At 35.4% G+C, this 17266-nt stretch overlaps 1 protein-coding gene and 1 non-coding gene across 5 annotated transcripts in view; one reads left to right on the plus strand and one right to left on the minus strand.

The window, feature by feature from the left end:
- Positions 1-2612: 2612 nt before the first annotated feature.
- The window catches only part of mIF2 (mitochondrial translation initiation factor 2), a 104623-nt gene continuing 89969 nt past the window's right edge, over positions 2613-17266 (minus strand). For all 4 annotated transcript variants that reach the window (XM_069816202.1, XM_069816205.1, XM_069816203.1 and 1 more), the window contains 2 exons: positions 13420-13560; positions 2613-2943 (listed from right to left, as the gene is read on the minus strand). In XM_069816202.1, the coding sequence (XP_069672303.1) occupies positions 2771-2943; positions 13420-13560 (314 nt within the window). In that variant the 3' untranslated portion in view covers positions 2613-2770. The remainder of the gene's footprint in view (positions 2944-13419; positions 13561-17266) is intronic.
- Positions 7193-7264, plus strand: TRNAY-AUA (transfer RNA tyrosine (anticodon AUA)). The gene has a single exon. It is a non-coding gene; the product is annotated as a tRNA-Tyr (tRNA).

The following is a 17266-nucleotide window of genomic DNA, read 5'->3' on the forward strand; positions in this document are numbered from 1 at the left end:
TATCGAAATGATCATAAAAAATGTACGATATTTCAAGTCTAAAAGATCTGCTCTCTTATACAAATACATACTGTACAACTCAACTACAAGCTTGGCAAAATAAAACTAAAAAGAAAATACTTAAGGGATATCTAAGGAGGATGAAAAAGAAATCGATGAGGGTAAAAGAGAAATTGGCTCAACTGTAGAATTTGTCCACCTATGCTTTGACATATGAAGGTCTGCCAATATGCATCTTGTGCTAGTTTAATGAGGGAGAGAAATCGAGTGTCATAAATATCTTCGGTGGATTTTACCTCTTTCCATAGTTACAGACAAGGGATATTCTATTTTCCTTATTATGAGATTGTTCTGGATACGTGGACAAGTTAAAGGTCCCAGCCTCAATGGCAGATGACGTCTGATGGCCAGTACCTTCTATCCCTCTTTCTTGAATCATACTGCACCTGGCATCCTTCAACAAGTGTGGCAGTAAATGCTTCGGTGATGCCAGTATTTTGTAGAACGAGGTGGGGTGTCATTTTGAACCGTTTCTGTAATGCACAGTACTACACACTGTCACTGGCCCTTGCATGAATGATTACCTACCCAACACTAAAACAACTCTAGTGCCATACCAGTGCGAGAAAGGACAAATGTTTTTTACTAATAAGTTTGTTTTAGTACCATCTACCTACTATATTCTTCTGTAACGTAAGTTCTAATCATCGTGTATAATGGCTCATTAGAATAATAAAGATCACTACACCTACGTAAAAAACTGCATTGTAAAACAATAACAAATACCGGTACCTGTATGTAAGCATGTACGATTGCTCCAAAAAAAAAAAAAAAAAAAAAAAAACAGAGCACACTTTTGATAGCGCATGTGACAGATTCCCGATGCTGCATTCACATGAGCACGTTTTCTGCATTTCAGGCAAGTTTACATGTTACCAGATCCTTATTCGATTATGGAAGAAAGAGAAATAACAAGTTGGAAAAGCTGTGTGATAGCTACGCAGTTAGAGGTACAGTACTGTTGGAGATTGGCATAGGTTCAAATCCTCCTAACAACCTTTTTTTTTTTTTTTAATTCAGCTCATTCCACATTGTTATGAAAGATGTGGACAATACCATACAAAGAGAGTATAATAAATATTATGAGTATACTTCATTCATAAGTTTAATTTTTCACTGTGGGCTTTAGAACTATACAAGAAAGAAAAGAAAAAAAGGCAAGGGGAAAAAATAAGTGCCAGCCTTAATACGTGATTTTCGTCCCTATTCGAGACAAATAAACAAAAATTAATAAGATGTCTGTCGACCTTGCTGCTGTACGACCTCTTGAAGTTGATCAGGCATAGCAGCAACAACGAGGTCTCTGAAGTAATTCTCTTTGAGAACAAGTTTTTCCCAAAGCCTAAGTACTATCGACCAGAGCTCATCCTTGGTTGTTGGTCAGCGATGGTATTTTCGAAGAGTCTTCTTCATTAGTCCCCAGACATTCTCAGTGATGTTCAGGTCAGAAGAATCCGGAGGCCAAGATATCGCTTTGATACTTTGTTGCCGATCAAACCACTGCTGAACTGTCATTAATGTATGAACTGGATGATTATCCTGCTGGAAGTGAATAAACTGTCCTTCGGGATAATTTAGGTCAAGGTATGGAATCAAACAAAGACCCAGAAGGTCTTGGTATACTGCAGGATTGAGAGTTCCTGGAAGTGTTGGTAGTATCTTGGCAATGTGAGATATCATTCAAACCCAGTAATGAATACTAAAACAGCCACTTCTATGAGTATTTAGGATCATATCTGGCATTGGATTCATGGTAAACACGGAAATGTCTCTCATCTCCATCCGAAAATGTGACCTCATCGAAGAAGACTACATCCTCCTATGCAAAGTTCAGCAGCATAACAATACAATATTTGAGCATCTGCCAAATATACCTTTTTAGCAGTGACATAGTTTTTAAGTCCCACATCCCTAAATCAGTTGTGAACAGTCTGCACTGAACTAGGAAATGAAGATAAAGTCCTCAGTCTGATAGTAGATTGAAAGATCTCAACTGCTGCCAAGAGGGCATCATCTTGCTCTCTATTAGAGATGCGTGGGCAGCTTGTAGAATGCTTCTTTGCTACCTGAGCACTATCCCGATAAAGCTTAGCTCATCACCTAGCTGTAGAAGCAGGAATGCCATGTCTCTGACCGGCCTCAGTTGCCGAAAACCTTGCCATCACAAGAGCTAATATTGCTGACGTTTCTCTGAGCTCCACCTTTTCATGAATGATCATAAACAAAGTTCTGTTGTCATCTAGCAACAAATATAACAACATAAGATTATAGGTTCACTGTTCTTAAATGTTATTCAAACATTCCATTAGAACACACAAAAGAAACCTGCTCATTTTTCATAATAAACACTAAAGAATTAATATAACGCATATGCAGATGTGTCCAAGAGATACTTTAAAATACAGTATTATGTGCTCAATCTTTCTTGGAGTGAGTGTACATAAAAAACACAGAAATTTGTGTTCGATATCATATGAACAAAGCCTTTTCACAAACAAATGATAATGTAAATGATGGATAGAGAAGCATGGTAGCAGTAATGATAACAAGTCTTTATTATCTTAGATACTAATATTTATTTGCTATGTACCACAGGAATGGTTTTAGTAACAATTGTTCTGCATTTACAAATTTAAATTAAGGTCTTTTGTGTTACAAGTCAACCAAGACTTCCAGGTTAACTATAATATTTTTAATTCAATGTACATCTTCAGAATCCTGGATTCCAACTTGTGTGTTGTTCTTCTTTCTTTATCTCATAGCAAATTAAAGCATCTCCAGGTTGGAAACTAATAGTTCCATCTTCTAGCCGAAGACCACACTCAACATCCTTTTTGATGCTATCTACTTCATTCTTAAGATGACGCATGGATTCTAATAGTCCTAAAAGAGTAGAAAATAAAACAATTCAATTCTTATTAAGGATTTAAAAAGAAATATCTAGTAATATGCAACAACAAAGTATGAAAATTTCTAATGCAAGAACATTTCATTATCAGGCCATGTAACAAAAGAGCTGAAATATTAATCATTAACAGATTTTAACTAAGAGCAATTACAGCTTTTCGCAGAGGTAGTGTTCCTGTGAAAAGGCATTTCAATAGAATGGGCCAGTTTGAGAGTAACGTAGATTGTAGATTCTGCAGGAAGGAGACTTTTTTTATTTATTTATTTTTTTATTTTAGTAGTTTTATTTTACGACGCTTTATCAACAGCTTAGGTTATTTAGCGTCTGAATGAGATGAAGGTGACAATGCCGGTGAAATGAGTCCAGGGTCCAGCACCGAAAGTTACCCAGCATTTGCTCATATTGGGTTGAGGGAAAACCCCGGAAAAAACCTCAACCAGATAACTTGCCCTGACCGGGAATCGAACATGGGCCACCTGGTTTCGTGGCCAGACATGCTAACCATTACTCCATGGAAGGAGACTGAAATAGCACATATGTGTTCTTGTGATGCTTTGGCTTGCAGAAGATATTTTATCTTTGGGAAAGAACCAGAAGACCTTGAACCGATTTCCATAACTGGACTGTATTCCCTAATTGAAGATCTACATGGAAAAAGGGTTAACCTCAAATAAATGAAATATGTGACTTGGGTGGGAAAAGTAATTTTTAAGCATACATTTATAACAATAAATTATTGCATCCAATAACTGAATAAACTTGTATCCTTGATTTCTCAAATGGTTCTGCTACGAAATATAGACCTAACGAAATTTGCCCCCGAAACTATTTTCCTTTCTCCTGAAACGTGTATTATATATTTGTTGGTTACATCCATGTATTCTGGAGAGGTTTTCAATTAAGGATACAGGGTTACAAATCGGTATTAATACAACATAGGTATCACAATAAGCCTAAGGCTGAGATGCAGCCGGAGAAATGACAGGCCTAATGTATGTAAAAAATGTAAGAACACGAAATGGAATTCAGTCTAGCAGTCACCATTTTTGCCTCTTGACCCAAAATGTGACTTCATGCCCAAAAAGGGCAATGGATTTTTTGGAAGATGACAGCCCAAGAATAGTTCCTTCAAAAGGAAACTAATGCTAAGGACTTTACTTCAAATTAAGTTTGTGGTATACAAAATTATTCAACAATCAACGTATTGCCCATATTCACTTCCTACTTTCAATTGCAGTAGGCTAGCCCCGCCAATGCTATTGGTGCTGTCTGGTACTGTATTTAAAATTAGGAATAATGTTGAAGCTTTTCTTCTCATTGTCATCCATGACTATTTTGATTGGTTTTCAATGCTGAGCACTTGGCAGCCAAGTCACTACTTGACACAATAGTTCACTAATCACTTTTCATAGAACTCAACACAATTTCTTACGTGAAAAAGTGATCGCAATAACCATAGAATCATATTAAATGGGCACAATATTAAGGTTGTTCTCCGAAAATTGTCTTTCTCATATAGGAAATTGATAAAATGAGAAACATATTAAATGGTAATTAAAATCCTTAATATCTAGGGCTAAACAATTTCAACATTTGAGGCAGGAAAAACATTTTAAATGTGTTCTTCTTAAGTGGAAACTATTATAGTTCCTTGCTTAAGAACTTATTTGATTGAAGCCTAAAAATACTGTATGAGAGTGTAATCCAAATAAAGTGAAGTCAAGTGGAGAAGATTTTTTCATTGGAGCATCTTAAAAGGTATAGAGCAAGATTTCTGTGAGTATAATATCAATGAAAACATGAGATATTCTCATAGGTAAATTGTAATATCTTAAAAGTACAAATATCAAGAATCTACGAACATTGCATAGTGGTCTGAATCGCTAAAAACCTGGACAAAAGTGATTTTTCGAACTTCATATTAGAAACACAAAATTACCTTAATAATAATCCTCAGTAGTCACTCTGCTAAGACCAAGTGGTTTTCGAAGAATACTTCAGGGCTTCTGGTCAATACTTAAGGGCAAAAGTGACACAAATCCTTTCTGATTAATTTTGTATTTTTGTAAGTGATTTCTGAACATCATGTCTGACTTAAAGTAAAGTGCCAAGTATATATTTTTTGTGAATGTGTTACAGACTTATGCATAGGGAACAATTACAATTTTCAGTGTTTTTTGTTTCTAAGTAATGATAATAAATGCAGTTTTTATTGCTTGTATTATGCGAAAAAAAAATTAGAATTAAAAAAATGCGCAGAAGTGTACACAGTGAAATTTACATATGCATATTGGTAGAAAATTTAAATTATAGTTTATTTAACGATGCTCGCAACTGCCGAGGTTATATCAGCATCGCTGGTGTGCCAGAATTTTGTCCCTCAGGAGTTCTTTTACATGCCAGTAAATCTACTAACATGAGCCTGTCGCATTTAAGCACACTTAAATGCCATTGACCTGAGCCGGGATCGAACCAGCAACCTTAAGCACAGAAGGCCAGTGCTATACCAACTACACTACCCAGGCCGACTTATTGGTAGATTTTTTTAGTAGCTTATTTTACGAAGCTTTATCAACATCTTAGGTTATTTAGCATCTGAATGAGATGAAGGTGATAATGCCAGTGAAATGAGTCTGGGGTCCAGAACCGAAAGTTACCAAGCATTTGCTCATATTGGGTTGAGGGAAAACCCTGGAAAAAATCTCAACCAGGTAACTTGCCACGACCGGGAATCGAACCTGGGCCACCTGGTTTCGTCGCCAGATGCGCTAACAATTACTCCATAGGTGTGGACTTATTGGTAGATATTTCTAAGTTTGTCACTGAAGGTTTCAGCTGCAACACTGGGAACTATGACCTCTAAATCATATTCATGCACGTGCTGAAATTTATGTTTGATTACTCAATGAGGAATGATTTGTTGGAAGTAAACAACAAAGACCCTTGATTTTTTTCCATTGTCAGAGGGCATAATATAGTGTGTAAAAATGAATTTACATGTCAATTGCGAAGAAATTTACAAGAAAATTAAAGAAAAGAATAATGAGACTCTGCTGCAACATGAATTATATGTTGTGCATTATGTAAAGAACAACTGTGAATTAACTTTAGACAGTTATAGCACAACATCACTTCACAATATAATAAGAATGTGGCTTTTTTCTTCAATACTATCAGCATTAGAATAAAATATGTTACTGCAGCAAAATCATGTATCTTCGTAAATATTCAGACTGATTTACAACAATAAATTTGAGTCACTATTTACAGACATTTCTTCTATTTCTTCTTCTGAAAATCATTGACTACTTCGAAAGAATTTGAAGATTTAAGTGAGAATAGTAATAGGAGGATAATTAAAAAGCCACAAGAGTGCTACATAGCTTTCACACAACAGAGATGAATTTGAGGGCCGAAGATGTCGAAAATTCAGCAGAAATATTACTACAATAACACTTCCCAGACATAAAAAAGTGAATAGTGGCTGAAGTAAAGAAAACAAGCTACAAAGTCACAGAAGAATCAATCAATCTTCTTAATGTATCCAGCTGTTTGCTGACAACATAAAGTCCACTATACTCCACTGTAGTCTTTTCAGTTCTTGTTTTTCATGAGAAATGAGGGGTATTTTGATCGGTGTTGATTATAGATGCCTGTTGCTAGTAGCCAGAGCTGGAGTGTAGTCAATATATACTGCAGGGCTGTGTCTTCTGCAACTGGTACTGATGATTTTAATTTACTTCTTTTGTGGTTTATGGATGAACAGCATAGAAGAATGTGTTCCAGATCTTCATCATGATTATTACACCATAGACAAGTAGGAGTATCAGAAAGGTGAAATCGGTGTAGGTACAATTGTGTGGCCAGGATCCGACGGAATAAGCGCCGTCTTTCGCATATCATATATATTATTTTAATGTACCGAAGGAGGGAATTTTTCTCTGTTCCATTACTCTTTAATCGTATGATGACGCAGAATATCTGCATGGAAATATCATATGTACTTCGGTACATTAAAATAATATATATGATATGCGAAAGACGGCGCTTATTCCGTCGGATCCTGGCCAACTAGTCACTCATAACGAGTGCACCTCAACACATGTGTGGAATTCAGTCCTACGTTCATAGACATCTATGACGTAGTACAGAGGGCGGCCACTAGAGGGAACCCAAGAGTTGGAACTTAATCTGAGACGATTCTGTCCGACGCCAGGGTGGGTATCCGGTGTGGCTTAGTGGATAAAGCATCAGCACATAGAGCTGAAAACCCGGGTTCAAATCCCGGCGCCGGAGGGAATTTTTCTCCGTTCCATTACTCTTTCATCGTACCATAATTTGTGTTTCCGAAACACTATGATTTGTGTGTACCTATGTGTTTGTGTGTTTTTGGAAGACATAAGAATACAATAGTATATTAAATTGTATTTTTATTAAAGACATGCCAGAATAAAATAAAAACTAAAAACTAATACTAAAAATGTACTCACCTCTCTCGTAAAATTCCAGCCTATACGAAAACAGTGTCAACAATGAATTAAATTTTGAGTAAAAGGAACATAATTAGAAAATTTTCTCTCTGAACTGTGCAACAGCTAGGCCAATCGAATTAATAAATATGTGAAATCCATTGAAGCAGGATGTGAGTGGTTTCAAATAACAAATCACATTCATTAATTTGTATCCCGCCATCGAAGCAGAAATATCATAGTTGCCTAGAGGATTTACGAGTTTTTCACACATAGAAAATCTATGCAGGAGTTACGAGTTTTCTTTTTTTCCATCTTAGATGACTTAAAAATCAATCTAGAGCTATGAAATTTACATAGTCGATTAGTTATGTTTTTCAATATAGATGACATAAAAATCTAAAAATCGAAAAAAAAAAAAAAAAGAAAGAAAATGGAGTTACGAGGTTTACTCATGATGGTAACGAATTGTTCTTCCTCTGACACATATCAAGTGAGATGTTCTGCCTGATAATAAATGTACATATCAGTCAGAACCTTAATCAGAGGAGAAGGTGACATAGATAATTCATTTGTACCAAAAATCTGACTATCAATTTTTCTCCTGCATTCCTCTAATACTAAAATATATTATTATTGTGTAAAGGCTCAATTTGTTGTACAAAATGTAACAAGTTACTCAACTTAAAGTACCTGCTAAAATGGAGAATTAGGTACAGCAGCTTTCAACCGTGCCATTATGATGATAGCCAACTGGAACTAACAAGGAGAGGACATGCTCTGTATGTCACCAAATGGAATAAGATTGTGTGAGATGAAAGTACAAGATGTACTGTTTAAAGTCATACCTGATATGGGTGGCCAATGACACCTCGTTTTGGAAATATTGGCTATTGTTTGTGACATACTTCCGTTAGGTGCTCAATAGGGATGCATTAGCCTGTGTAACAGCGTAGCCCATATGGTTGGATGCTGAGTTGTTATCCAGACAACCTGAGTTCGAAACTTAACTGGTTCTATATTATTAGGTACAGCAGCTTTCAACCGTGCCATTATGATGATAGCCAACTGGAACTAACAAGGAGAGGACATGCTCTGTATGTCACCGAATGGAATAAGATTGTGTGAGATGAAAGTACAAGACGTACTGTTTAAAGTCATACCTGATATGGGTGGCCAATGACACCTCGTTTTGGAAATATTGGCTATTGTTTGTGACATACTTCCGTTAGGTGCTCAATAGGGATGCATTAACCTGTGTAACAGCGTAGCCCATATGGTTGGATGCTGAGTTGTTATCCAGGCAACCTGAGTTCGAAACTTAACTGGTTCTATATTTTTTTTTTCTTTTAATAATGATTAATATTGTAATCACAATTATCTATTTACATACCTATATCATAGTTCTCAATGTATTGAATGCTTCATCATGTTTTAAAGAAATTACTAATTAACTAAGATTGTATTGTCAAGGATAAACAATGAAATACTGCTCACATAGGAAGGTAAGATGTGTCACTGGCGTCTGTTCTATTTCTGTAGCAGCTATTCCATTTCATTTTGTACCCGATTCATTATGATGACATAAAAACACACAAAACATACATATTTTCTGCACCATGCACAGCAAATGAAAGAAGGTTGTCCACAGTCACACACATTTTTCCGCACTTCTGCTGCAAAACAGACATCCTTCACATTCACAAACAATTCTCGTTCGTTTATCAATTTTGATGCATACCACGCAATATTTCAACATGGCTTTGAATATAGGAACTGGCAATTGAAAGTGAATTAAAATAATAATAATAATAATAATAATAATAATAATAATAATAATAATAATAATAATAATAATAATAATAATAATAACAATAATAATAATAATAATAATAATAATAATAATAATAATAATAATAATAATAATAATATCAAGCTTTAAAAAATGAGAAGGCATTAGGATTCGAACTCGGGTTGCCTGGATGACAACTCAGCATCCAACCATATGAGCTACGCCTTCACACAGTCTAATGCTTCCCTATTAGGCACCTAACAGAAGTATGTCATAAACAATAGCCAATATTTCCAAAACGAGGGGTCATTGGCCACCTATACCAGGTAAGACTTTAAACAGTGTGTCTTGTACTTCCATGTCACAAAATCTGCCTATCTGCCTAGTGTTGCATTTTCGCAACATTCTGCATTAATTATTTTTCTGCAAAATGCAAAGAAATGAATTACAAAATTAACTTTTATATCATTGTTGTGTATACTAGAAGAATCAAAGGAGCCTGCAGCACAATAATTAACTTCCATTTCAGTTTCATGTGGCGGTGCGAAAATTGTGAAAATATTCAACAAAAAAAAGTCTTGGGCATAAATGGGTTAATTCGGTGATATACAGAGCGTATCCTCTCCTTGTAAGTACACAATTTCAACATATGGACATGACATTTACTTGTGGCTCTGTTACCAGGACAAATTTGGTCGTTCTTAACATTACTTAGATATAGTATCACTGTTTGCAACAAGATTAAGTTGGGTTTGATGAAGAGATATATTAGTGTCAATTAAACACACTGTTAGTGACTGATAAGGTTAGATAGGATTTGATGAGTTATATTAGTGACAGGTGGGTCCACTGTCACTGTCAGTAACAAGGTTAGGTAAGGTTTGGTGAGGGGACATATTAGTGAGAGTGCTTTGCGCAAAAATTACACAAATGATTGTTAGGTCCATTATCCCTTTGATATAATATTTTTGTTTCTCAAATCAGTCGATTTCAACGATATTACCTGGACTACATATTTCTGCTTCATTTTGCTGTGATAATTGTTATGATATCTTTGAAAACTTGCATTTGGGTAATTCCATGCAAAACAGTATGACGAAAAACATTCATATCTCCAAATTTGTTAAAAATTGTACATTCAACTCTTCATGTTGTATATATTAATCATGTACAAAATTATGTTTGCGACAGCTACCGTTTAAATGTAATGGGCAGTTAAAATATTTTTATTTGAGCGCACAGCTCTATTTTAAATTTATTTTCTGACCATAAGAATAATTACAAAATTTTTTTTAAAGATATCGTTAGATAGCTTACAAAATAGGTTATTAAGATACTATAATTCAATGCAGCTCTGAAAATTGTGTTTAAAGAAATTCAAAAATATATTAAAAAACCGCCATTACTTAAAATCGAATATTTCAATTCACATAAAAAAAATAAATGACAATTTACTAAGCATTTTCATTAGGCTGTCAAATTTTCATAATGGGATCTTCAAAAATAAGGAAGTTATAAATTAAAACAACTCGCCATGTAAAGGATGATCTATGCCGCTGCGCCATGCGTCATCACTGCTGCTGGTCACTGCGAGAAGCGTTTCCGCATTGATGACCGGTGCGCGTCACACGTCTGATTTCAACTAGTTTTGGTACTTCTGATGAAGCAGAAAGGGTTTTATTCCTAACTTTCCATTAACTGGAACCACACAGTGAACACTTCTTGTTCCGGGAACAGTCTTGAGGCCGGCAAATCTTTGAGGATTTAGATTTTGTAATTACTTCTTCATGTTTTTCAATGGATGTGAATGACACAATGATATCCTATATATTGAATTTTAACCAATCATACAGTCCTTTACGAGTTGAAATTAGAGTTTCTGGCTTTTCAGCGAGTCGCTTCATTGTACCCCTTACACTGTCACTGGGCCCTTTACCGTGACTAGTTCCAAAGAAATTTGAAAATCATGTTCATGAATGAGTAGATTAACGGAGTTTTTTCGTTCTTGTATTTGCTAGCTGCGCCATCACTGAAATCATATATTTGAGATATTTCGGTATGTATTTGTTTCAGATGTCCTATCATTTTCCTTCAAAAACATGAACTGTTGCACTATCGTGAACTAAGCATTCTGAAATTACTGAAAAACAAAGGTTCTCTAAATTACCACCAACTGAATTTCTGTAATATACTGTGAATGGGTGTATTGTTGCTTGAGAAGTACTCCAGTGATGACCTTGTGTAGCATCCTGAATAATGAAATTGTAATTCTCTGAAAAATCACCAATGATAATGAACTCACCGGGCTTTATTTCATTTTTCAGCTACTTTCAATAATTTCCTTGGGACTTTGCAATGAAGTTGTGTACAGTATCTTGAATTTTTTAAGCCAACCAATGAAGTTATTAATGAAATTTACACAGTCACTTTTCACTAAAATCATATTGGCCCTGTCAGTTGTCGTCCATTCCTTGTACTAAACTTCTCTGTAACAATGACGTCAATATTTCTGATAGATACATTTATAGTTCCTTACATTCAGGAGCATATGCTTCTTTACTTGTTGAATTACCCGCCTCTGTTTGTAAACCTTCTTCGCTTGTTGATTTGTCGACTTTACTTTCAGTTCCAGCAACTACACTAATTATTTCAATTTTTTAAATCTTATGGCAAAAGCGTTCTCAAATAGCATCACCTACCATTAAATGCAGGACCTTTTACACATGCTACTTGTGACTTTTCTTTTACAGACTTGTGACGAATGTTTTTGAAGTCCGAAAGTGTTGCAACACCACAGATGACTCCAACTTTTCGTCTTTAATTTAGGCATATTGAACACTTACAACTTACAATGACAGAACAGATCAAAATTGCCATCTAAACTGAAGGGAAAAAGTTACAATGACAGAACAGAACAGAAACACCCTCTAAACTGAAGGGAAAAAGTTGCGCTGAGATTATAACAGGAAAAAAACACTCTCGTGAAATCTATTAGCATACCGTTGAGCGGATGTTGCAACATCTGGCATTTGTCATATCGATCGCTAAACATGCGTGTGGGTGTCTGGTATGAGCACGTGACGTAATACACTGCACGCGACTTTGATCCTTAATGACAACATTTGCAATTATGGTTTATTTAATATTTCCAAAAGTATTAGAGTCCCCATCATAAAATTTTTGTAATAGATTAAGAAATTATTTATCTCACCATAAAAAATAGAGCATGGTAAAAAAAATATTCGATTTGAAAATATTAACATTTCTTTATTTTACTGTAAGTTTTAATACATGCTCGAAGTAAAAATCCATAATAACTCAGAAGTAAGTTGAAATATATAGTCATCATTGTATTGGCACAATTTTTACGTTGATACAATGAAGCATGTCATTTTAATAATATTTTTAACAACAGTCTACATATCAACTCCCCGAATATTTCACCCTTCATTACTTTTCAACCATTGGAGATATGAAGTTCATATTAGCCCATTTAACTATTTATTATTATGACATTCATTTACTAGAATATTGAAAAAATCCAGAACTTGACATTACAAATTTCAAAATTTTGTATGGAATGACCCATTTCTTTTTAGTGCATTAAATATCTGCCGTTATACTGCATAATTATTGCACTTGACTAGTGCAGTCAATTCTTGAAGAATATAGTCAAGAATTTTACTAGCAATATTTCGATTCTCTTTAGTTTGACATGGCTTGGTACGGCCAGGTGACTAGCAGCGAGTGTAGTCGGCACTGCTGTACTGTCAGAATTATCTTCTTGTTCAAAAGTACCTAATAATTCAGGGTCATACATATATCACACCTTACCTCAGAAGCAAGAAAGAAGCAAGTTCAAAATTCCATTCTGAGATATGGTCAGATCAAGTTCCACTATGTATACAGCTTTATGACATTTCCTTTGAATATCAAAAAATATACATAACTATCCATCACTGCAATTCGAGCATACTAATATCAAAACAAGCATAAAATCCTATATATGAATCAACCATAACCTAAAAGTTCATGTTTTGGTGCTTATTTCCTTTTGCCTTCTAGCACAAGATACAATTTATCAATATTCATTTTAACAATGTTAGGGTCAGTACACTAACTACAAAGTTACAGCACACTTATAACCCTTTTACACAGATCTGTATATTTTATTCTAATAATGTACTAACCATCGAAAATAATTTCCTGCCCCCTTTGTAGTCGATATTTCCCAGATTTCCTTAAAATCCCTTTTGTACATCGACAACCAGCTACATGTACTTTCTTCTTTCCTTCTGTGATTTCGAAATCTTGAAGTACATTTGCTTCACCTAAAATGAACACAACATTTATCTATAAAGTTTCATGTGTAATCACATGCATACACATACACACAGATAGACAGACATATATACATCCTTGTGTGTGTGTCAAATGTTGAAATGTATATCTGTGAGTGTGTGTCAATATATATAGTAAAAGGTTGATATAGCATAGTCTGATTTACTGTAAATTCGTATTTAACGGAGGGAAAGTATGTACCCCAATAAAAAACATAAAATATACAATACATTTAGTGGAAATAAATATAAAAAAAAATCAATGTAAAAGATAATACTGCACAGAGCGTTTCTGCAATATAACATATTGCATCAGTAGGTATATACACAGTCCTCAGTGGACACTGACCTTTCCTTCACGGTTGTAAACCTGCATTCCAAGAGATTTTGCAGGCATAATGGGAAACAATTTGTGCCTTAACAAGTCATGAATGCGTTTTTATTTTAGTTTTCTCAAATCTTCTAAAGTGAAAGTTATACTGTACTGTGTTTTAGTTTGTGTCACATGTTCTGAGTGTTAAGTTGTTCAGTTTTAGTCTATTCTAAGCCTTAATTTATTTAAACGTTACGTGCAGTAATGTCACAAAAACAAAAACCATATTCAGTGAGTGAAAAGCTTAAAATAATTGACCTTGTAAAAAGTGGAGAAACAAAAGCGAATTTGTCGCAGAAATGCGACATTCCAGAAGGTACAATTAGAGGGTGAAGATATCATAAATGTTATATGGAATGAAAATGAAGATGATGAAAATGTGGTAGAAGAGAAAGACAATATTCCAAGTGTCACTGAAGTGATATCTCATCTAAATAATATAATGTCTGGTTGGAAAGGCTAAGTGAACCAAACAGTGTTTGTTCCCACCATCTTGCTAATACAAAACAAAATACGGAGAAAAAACGCAGTGATTTAGTCCGGCAAATAAAACTTACGAACTTTTTTTAGGTCAATGTAAAATCAGGACAGTTTATAAACACTGACGAGAAACAGTGCCAAAACAATACAATAACAAGTTTTGGAATAAACTGCGTAACTGGTGAATGTTTATTAATATTGAAGTACGTATTACATTATTTAAATTCATTTATAGAGTTATAGTGCATTAAATTACCAGCTTTACCCATTTCCATGTGACTTGTCACTTCCTTAACACATGGCCTATAATCACTTCCGATATATTGCGGTTCAGCTATAATATGGGGGTTAAGTATGACCCCCAACAACCGCGCTATATCGAGCTTTTACTGTATATGTGTGTATATATGTATTACAAATGGCTTTTAAAGAACCTGGAGGTTCAGTGCCACCCTCATATAAGCCCTCATCAATTCCTATCCTGAACAAGATTAATCAAGTCCCTAGCATCATATCTCACCTTCTTCAAATCCATTTTTACATTATCCTCCCATCTACATCTTGGCCTCCCGGAAGGTCCTTTTCCCTCAGGTCTTCCAATTAATACTCTATATATATTTCTCGATTCATCCATAAGTGCTACATGCTCTGTCAATCTCAAACATCTGGATTTGTTGTTGTTGTTTAGTCAACTGTCCGAAGACAGTCTGGACCTCACAAGTGACACAAACAAGGCACCATTCATGAGGCACTAAGGCAGGAGATAATAGGGTAAGGTGGCTAGTTCTTTTCCCCCTCCATTGCCTCCTCCATTGTATACATTACTGACTAGTTACATATTACACTAATCAGACTTCTGCATCTGGATTTAATGATCCTAATTATGTTAGGTGAAGAATACAATTCGTGCAGTTCTGCATTGTGTAACTTTCTTCATTCTCCTGTAACTTCATCCCTCTTAGCCCCAAATATTTTCTAAGCACTTTATTCTCGAATAACCTTAATCTCTGCACCTCTTTCAAAGTGAGAGTCCAAGTTTCACAACCATACAGAACAACCAGTAATATAACTGTTTTACAAATTCTAACTTCCAAATTCTTTTTTTAAAGCAGACTGGGTGACAAAAGCTTCTCAACTGAATAATAGCAGACATTACCCATATTTATTCTGTGTTTAATTTCCACTTGAGTGTATTTATATTTGTTACTGTATCTCCAAGATATGTGAATTGTTTACCTTACCAAAGGATAAACTCGCAATTTTTTATATTTCAATTTCGTAATATATTCATCTCACTTGATGATATGTATCAGAGGAAAACCATCTGAAGTCTGATTAGTGTAGGGTAGGGTGTTGTACCTTGAGCCACGTTTTAAAATATACGTTATAACTCTGATTGTATTAGCATATTTTGGGTTTTTCTTAGGTCATAATGAAACTTCATACTTTTTAAATATATTTTAGTTGAAAATAAACATCAACTCAGCCAAATACATTATCAGATAAGAAAATAAAATTATGCTACATAGTGGACCAAGGTACAATACCCTCGTGTACCTAGGGCCAGCCATCCTGTACCTTGGACCATATTTTAAAAGGAAGTTTTAGAATAATAAATCAACGTATTTCTATAACTATCCTGAAACACGTGTATATGAAACACAAATACTTTCGGTTGACGATCTCTCCATTATTTTCTGCCTCCTCATCAGTTTTGAAGATCCATGGGACTTGCTTTTTTAATCCCTGGCTGTAGTTTCAGAATGCCTGCTAAATTTCTTACCACTTTTTTAGGATGCCGCACCTTTTCTGTTGCAATATTTTTGTTTCTTTGTTTTTTCTTTTCTTTTTGTTCCTTTAGAGCCAATTTTTCAGGCGTGTCTGTCGCTATCATTGTCTTTCCTACCCTTCTTCCTCTGTTTGATTTCTTCCTTGGCGTGGCTTTTGGATACGGCTGAACTTCTTCAGGAGTGACAATACTTGCCACTTCATGCTTAGATTGGGGAGTATCTGAGCCACAACATTTGTTTCCAGCGTCAAAAGAGGTTCCAGGAGTTGGTTCATCCAAATCTGCTGAAGTGATGTGTGGTCTGGAGTTTCTTCTACGCTCTCTCGCCTTGCTGTAACATTTTCTGTTGGCTGACTACCTGGAATTCGATCAGTTACGTAGGCGCCCAAGAAATCGTCGTCTGTGAAGATCTCTGTGTCCAGTGGATAGATACCTTATTTACGAAATCCCGACAAAATATTTTGTGGTGTAAATGCTTTTGGATAGGCTATCCCTGCAGCCTCCGCAACTGCATAGATGTCAAAAGTCTTTCCCCTGTTGTTGTACAGCCATGACTCGACAGCCTGATTGTAATATGTCTTCATCGGAGCATAGACAGAAATATCCAACGGCTGGAGTTTGTGCGAAGTGTGTGGGGGAAATGTTAACATCACCACACCAGCAGTTGATGCCTTTTCCAAGGCTTGAACAGAGAGATGCGTCTCGTGGTTATCCAAGATCAAGAGAACCCTATCTTCCTTGGAACACTTCACTGACCCAAGAAAGTGATCAAGAAACTTCAAAAAGGTTCCATCATTTGACCACCCTGATATATTGGCGGCTCCAATACATCCTGCAGGACCACCAAACAACATTCTGTCCTTGAAGTGCACGCAAGGAAAAATAAACATGGGTGGTAAGGAATTTCCAACTGCATTTACAGCTGCAATCATAGTCACAAGTTGCCCCCTTTCGCCTGACGTTGCACTGCCTATTTGTTTTATGCCTTTAGGAGCAACAATCTTTGATTGCCCTTGCACAGTGCTGAGACCAGTTTCGTCTAAGTTCCATATTTT

Source organism: Periplaneta americana, chromosome 17, assembly GCF_040183065.1.
Source record: "Periplaneta americana isolate PAMFEO1 chromosome 17, P.americana_PAMFEO1_priV1, whole genome shotgun sequence".
Classification (NCBI taxonomy): domain Eukaryota; kingdom Metazoa; phylum Arthropoda; class Insecta; order Blattodea; family Blattidae; genus Periplaneta; species Periplaneta americana.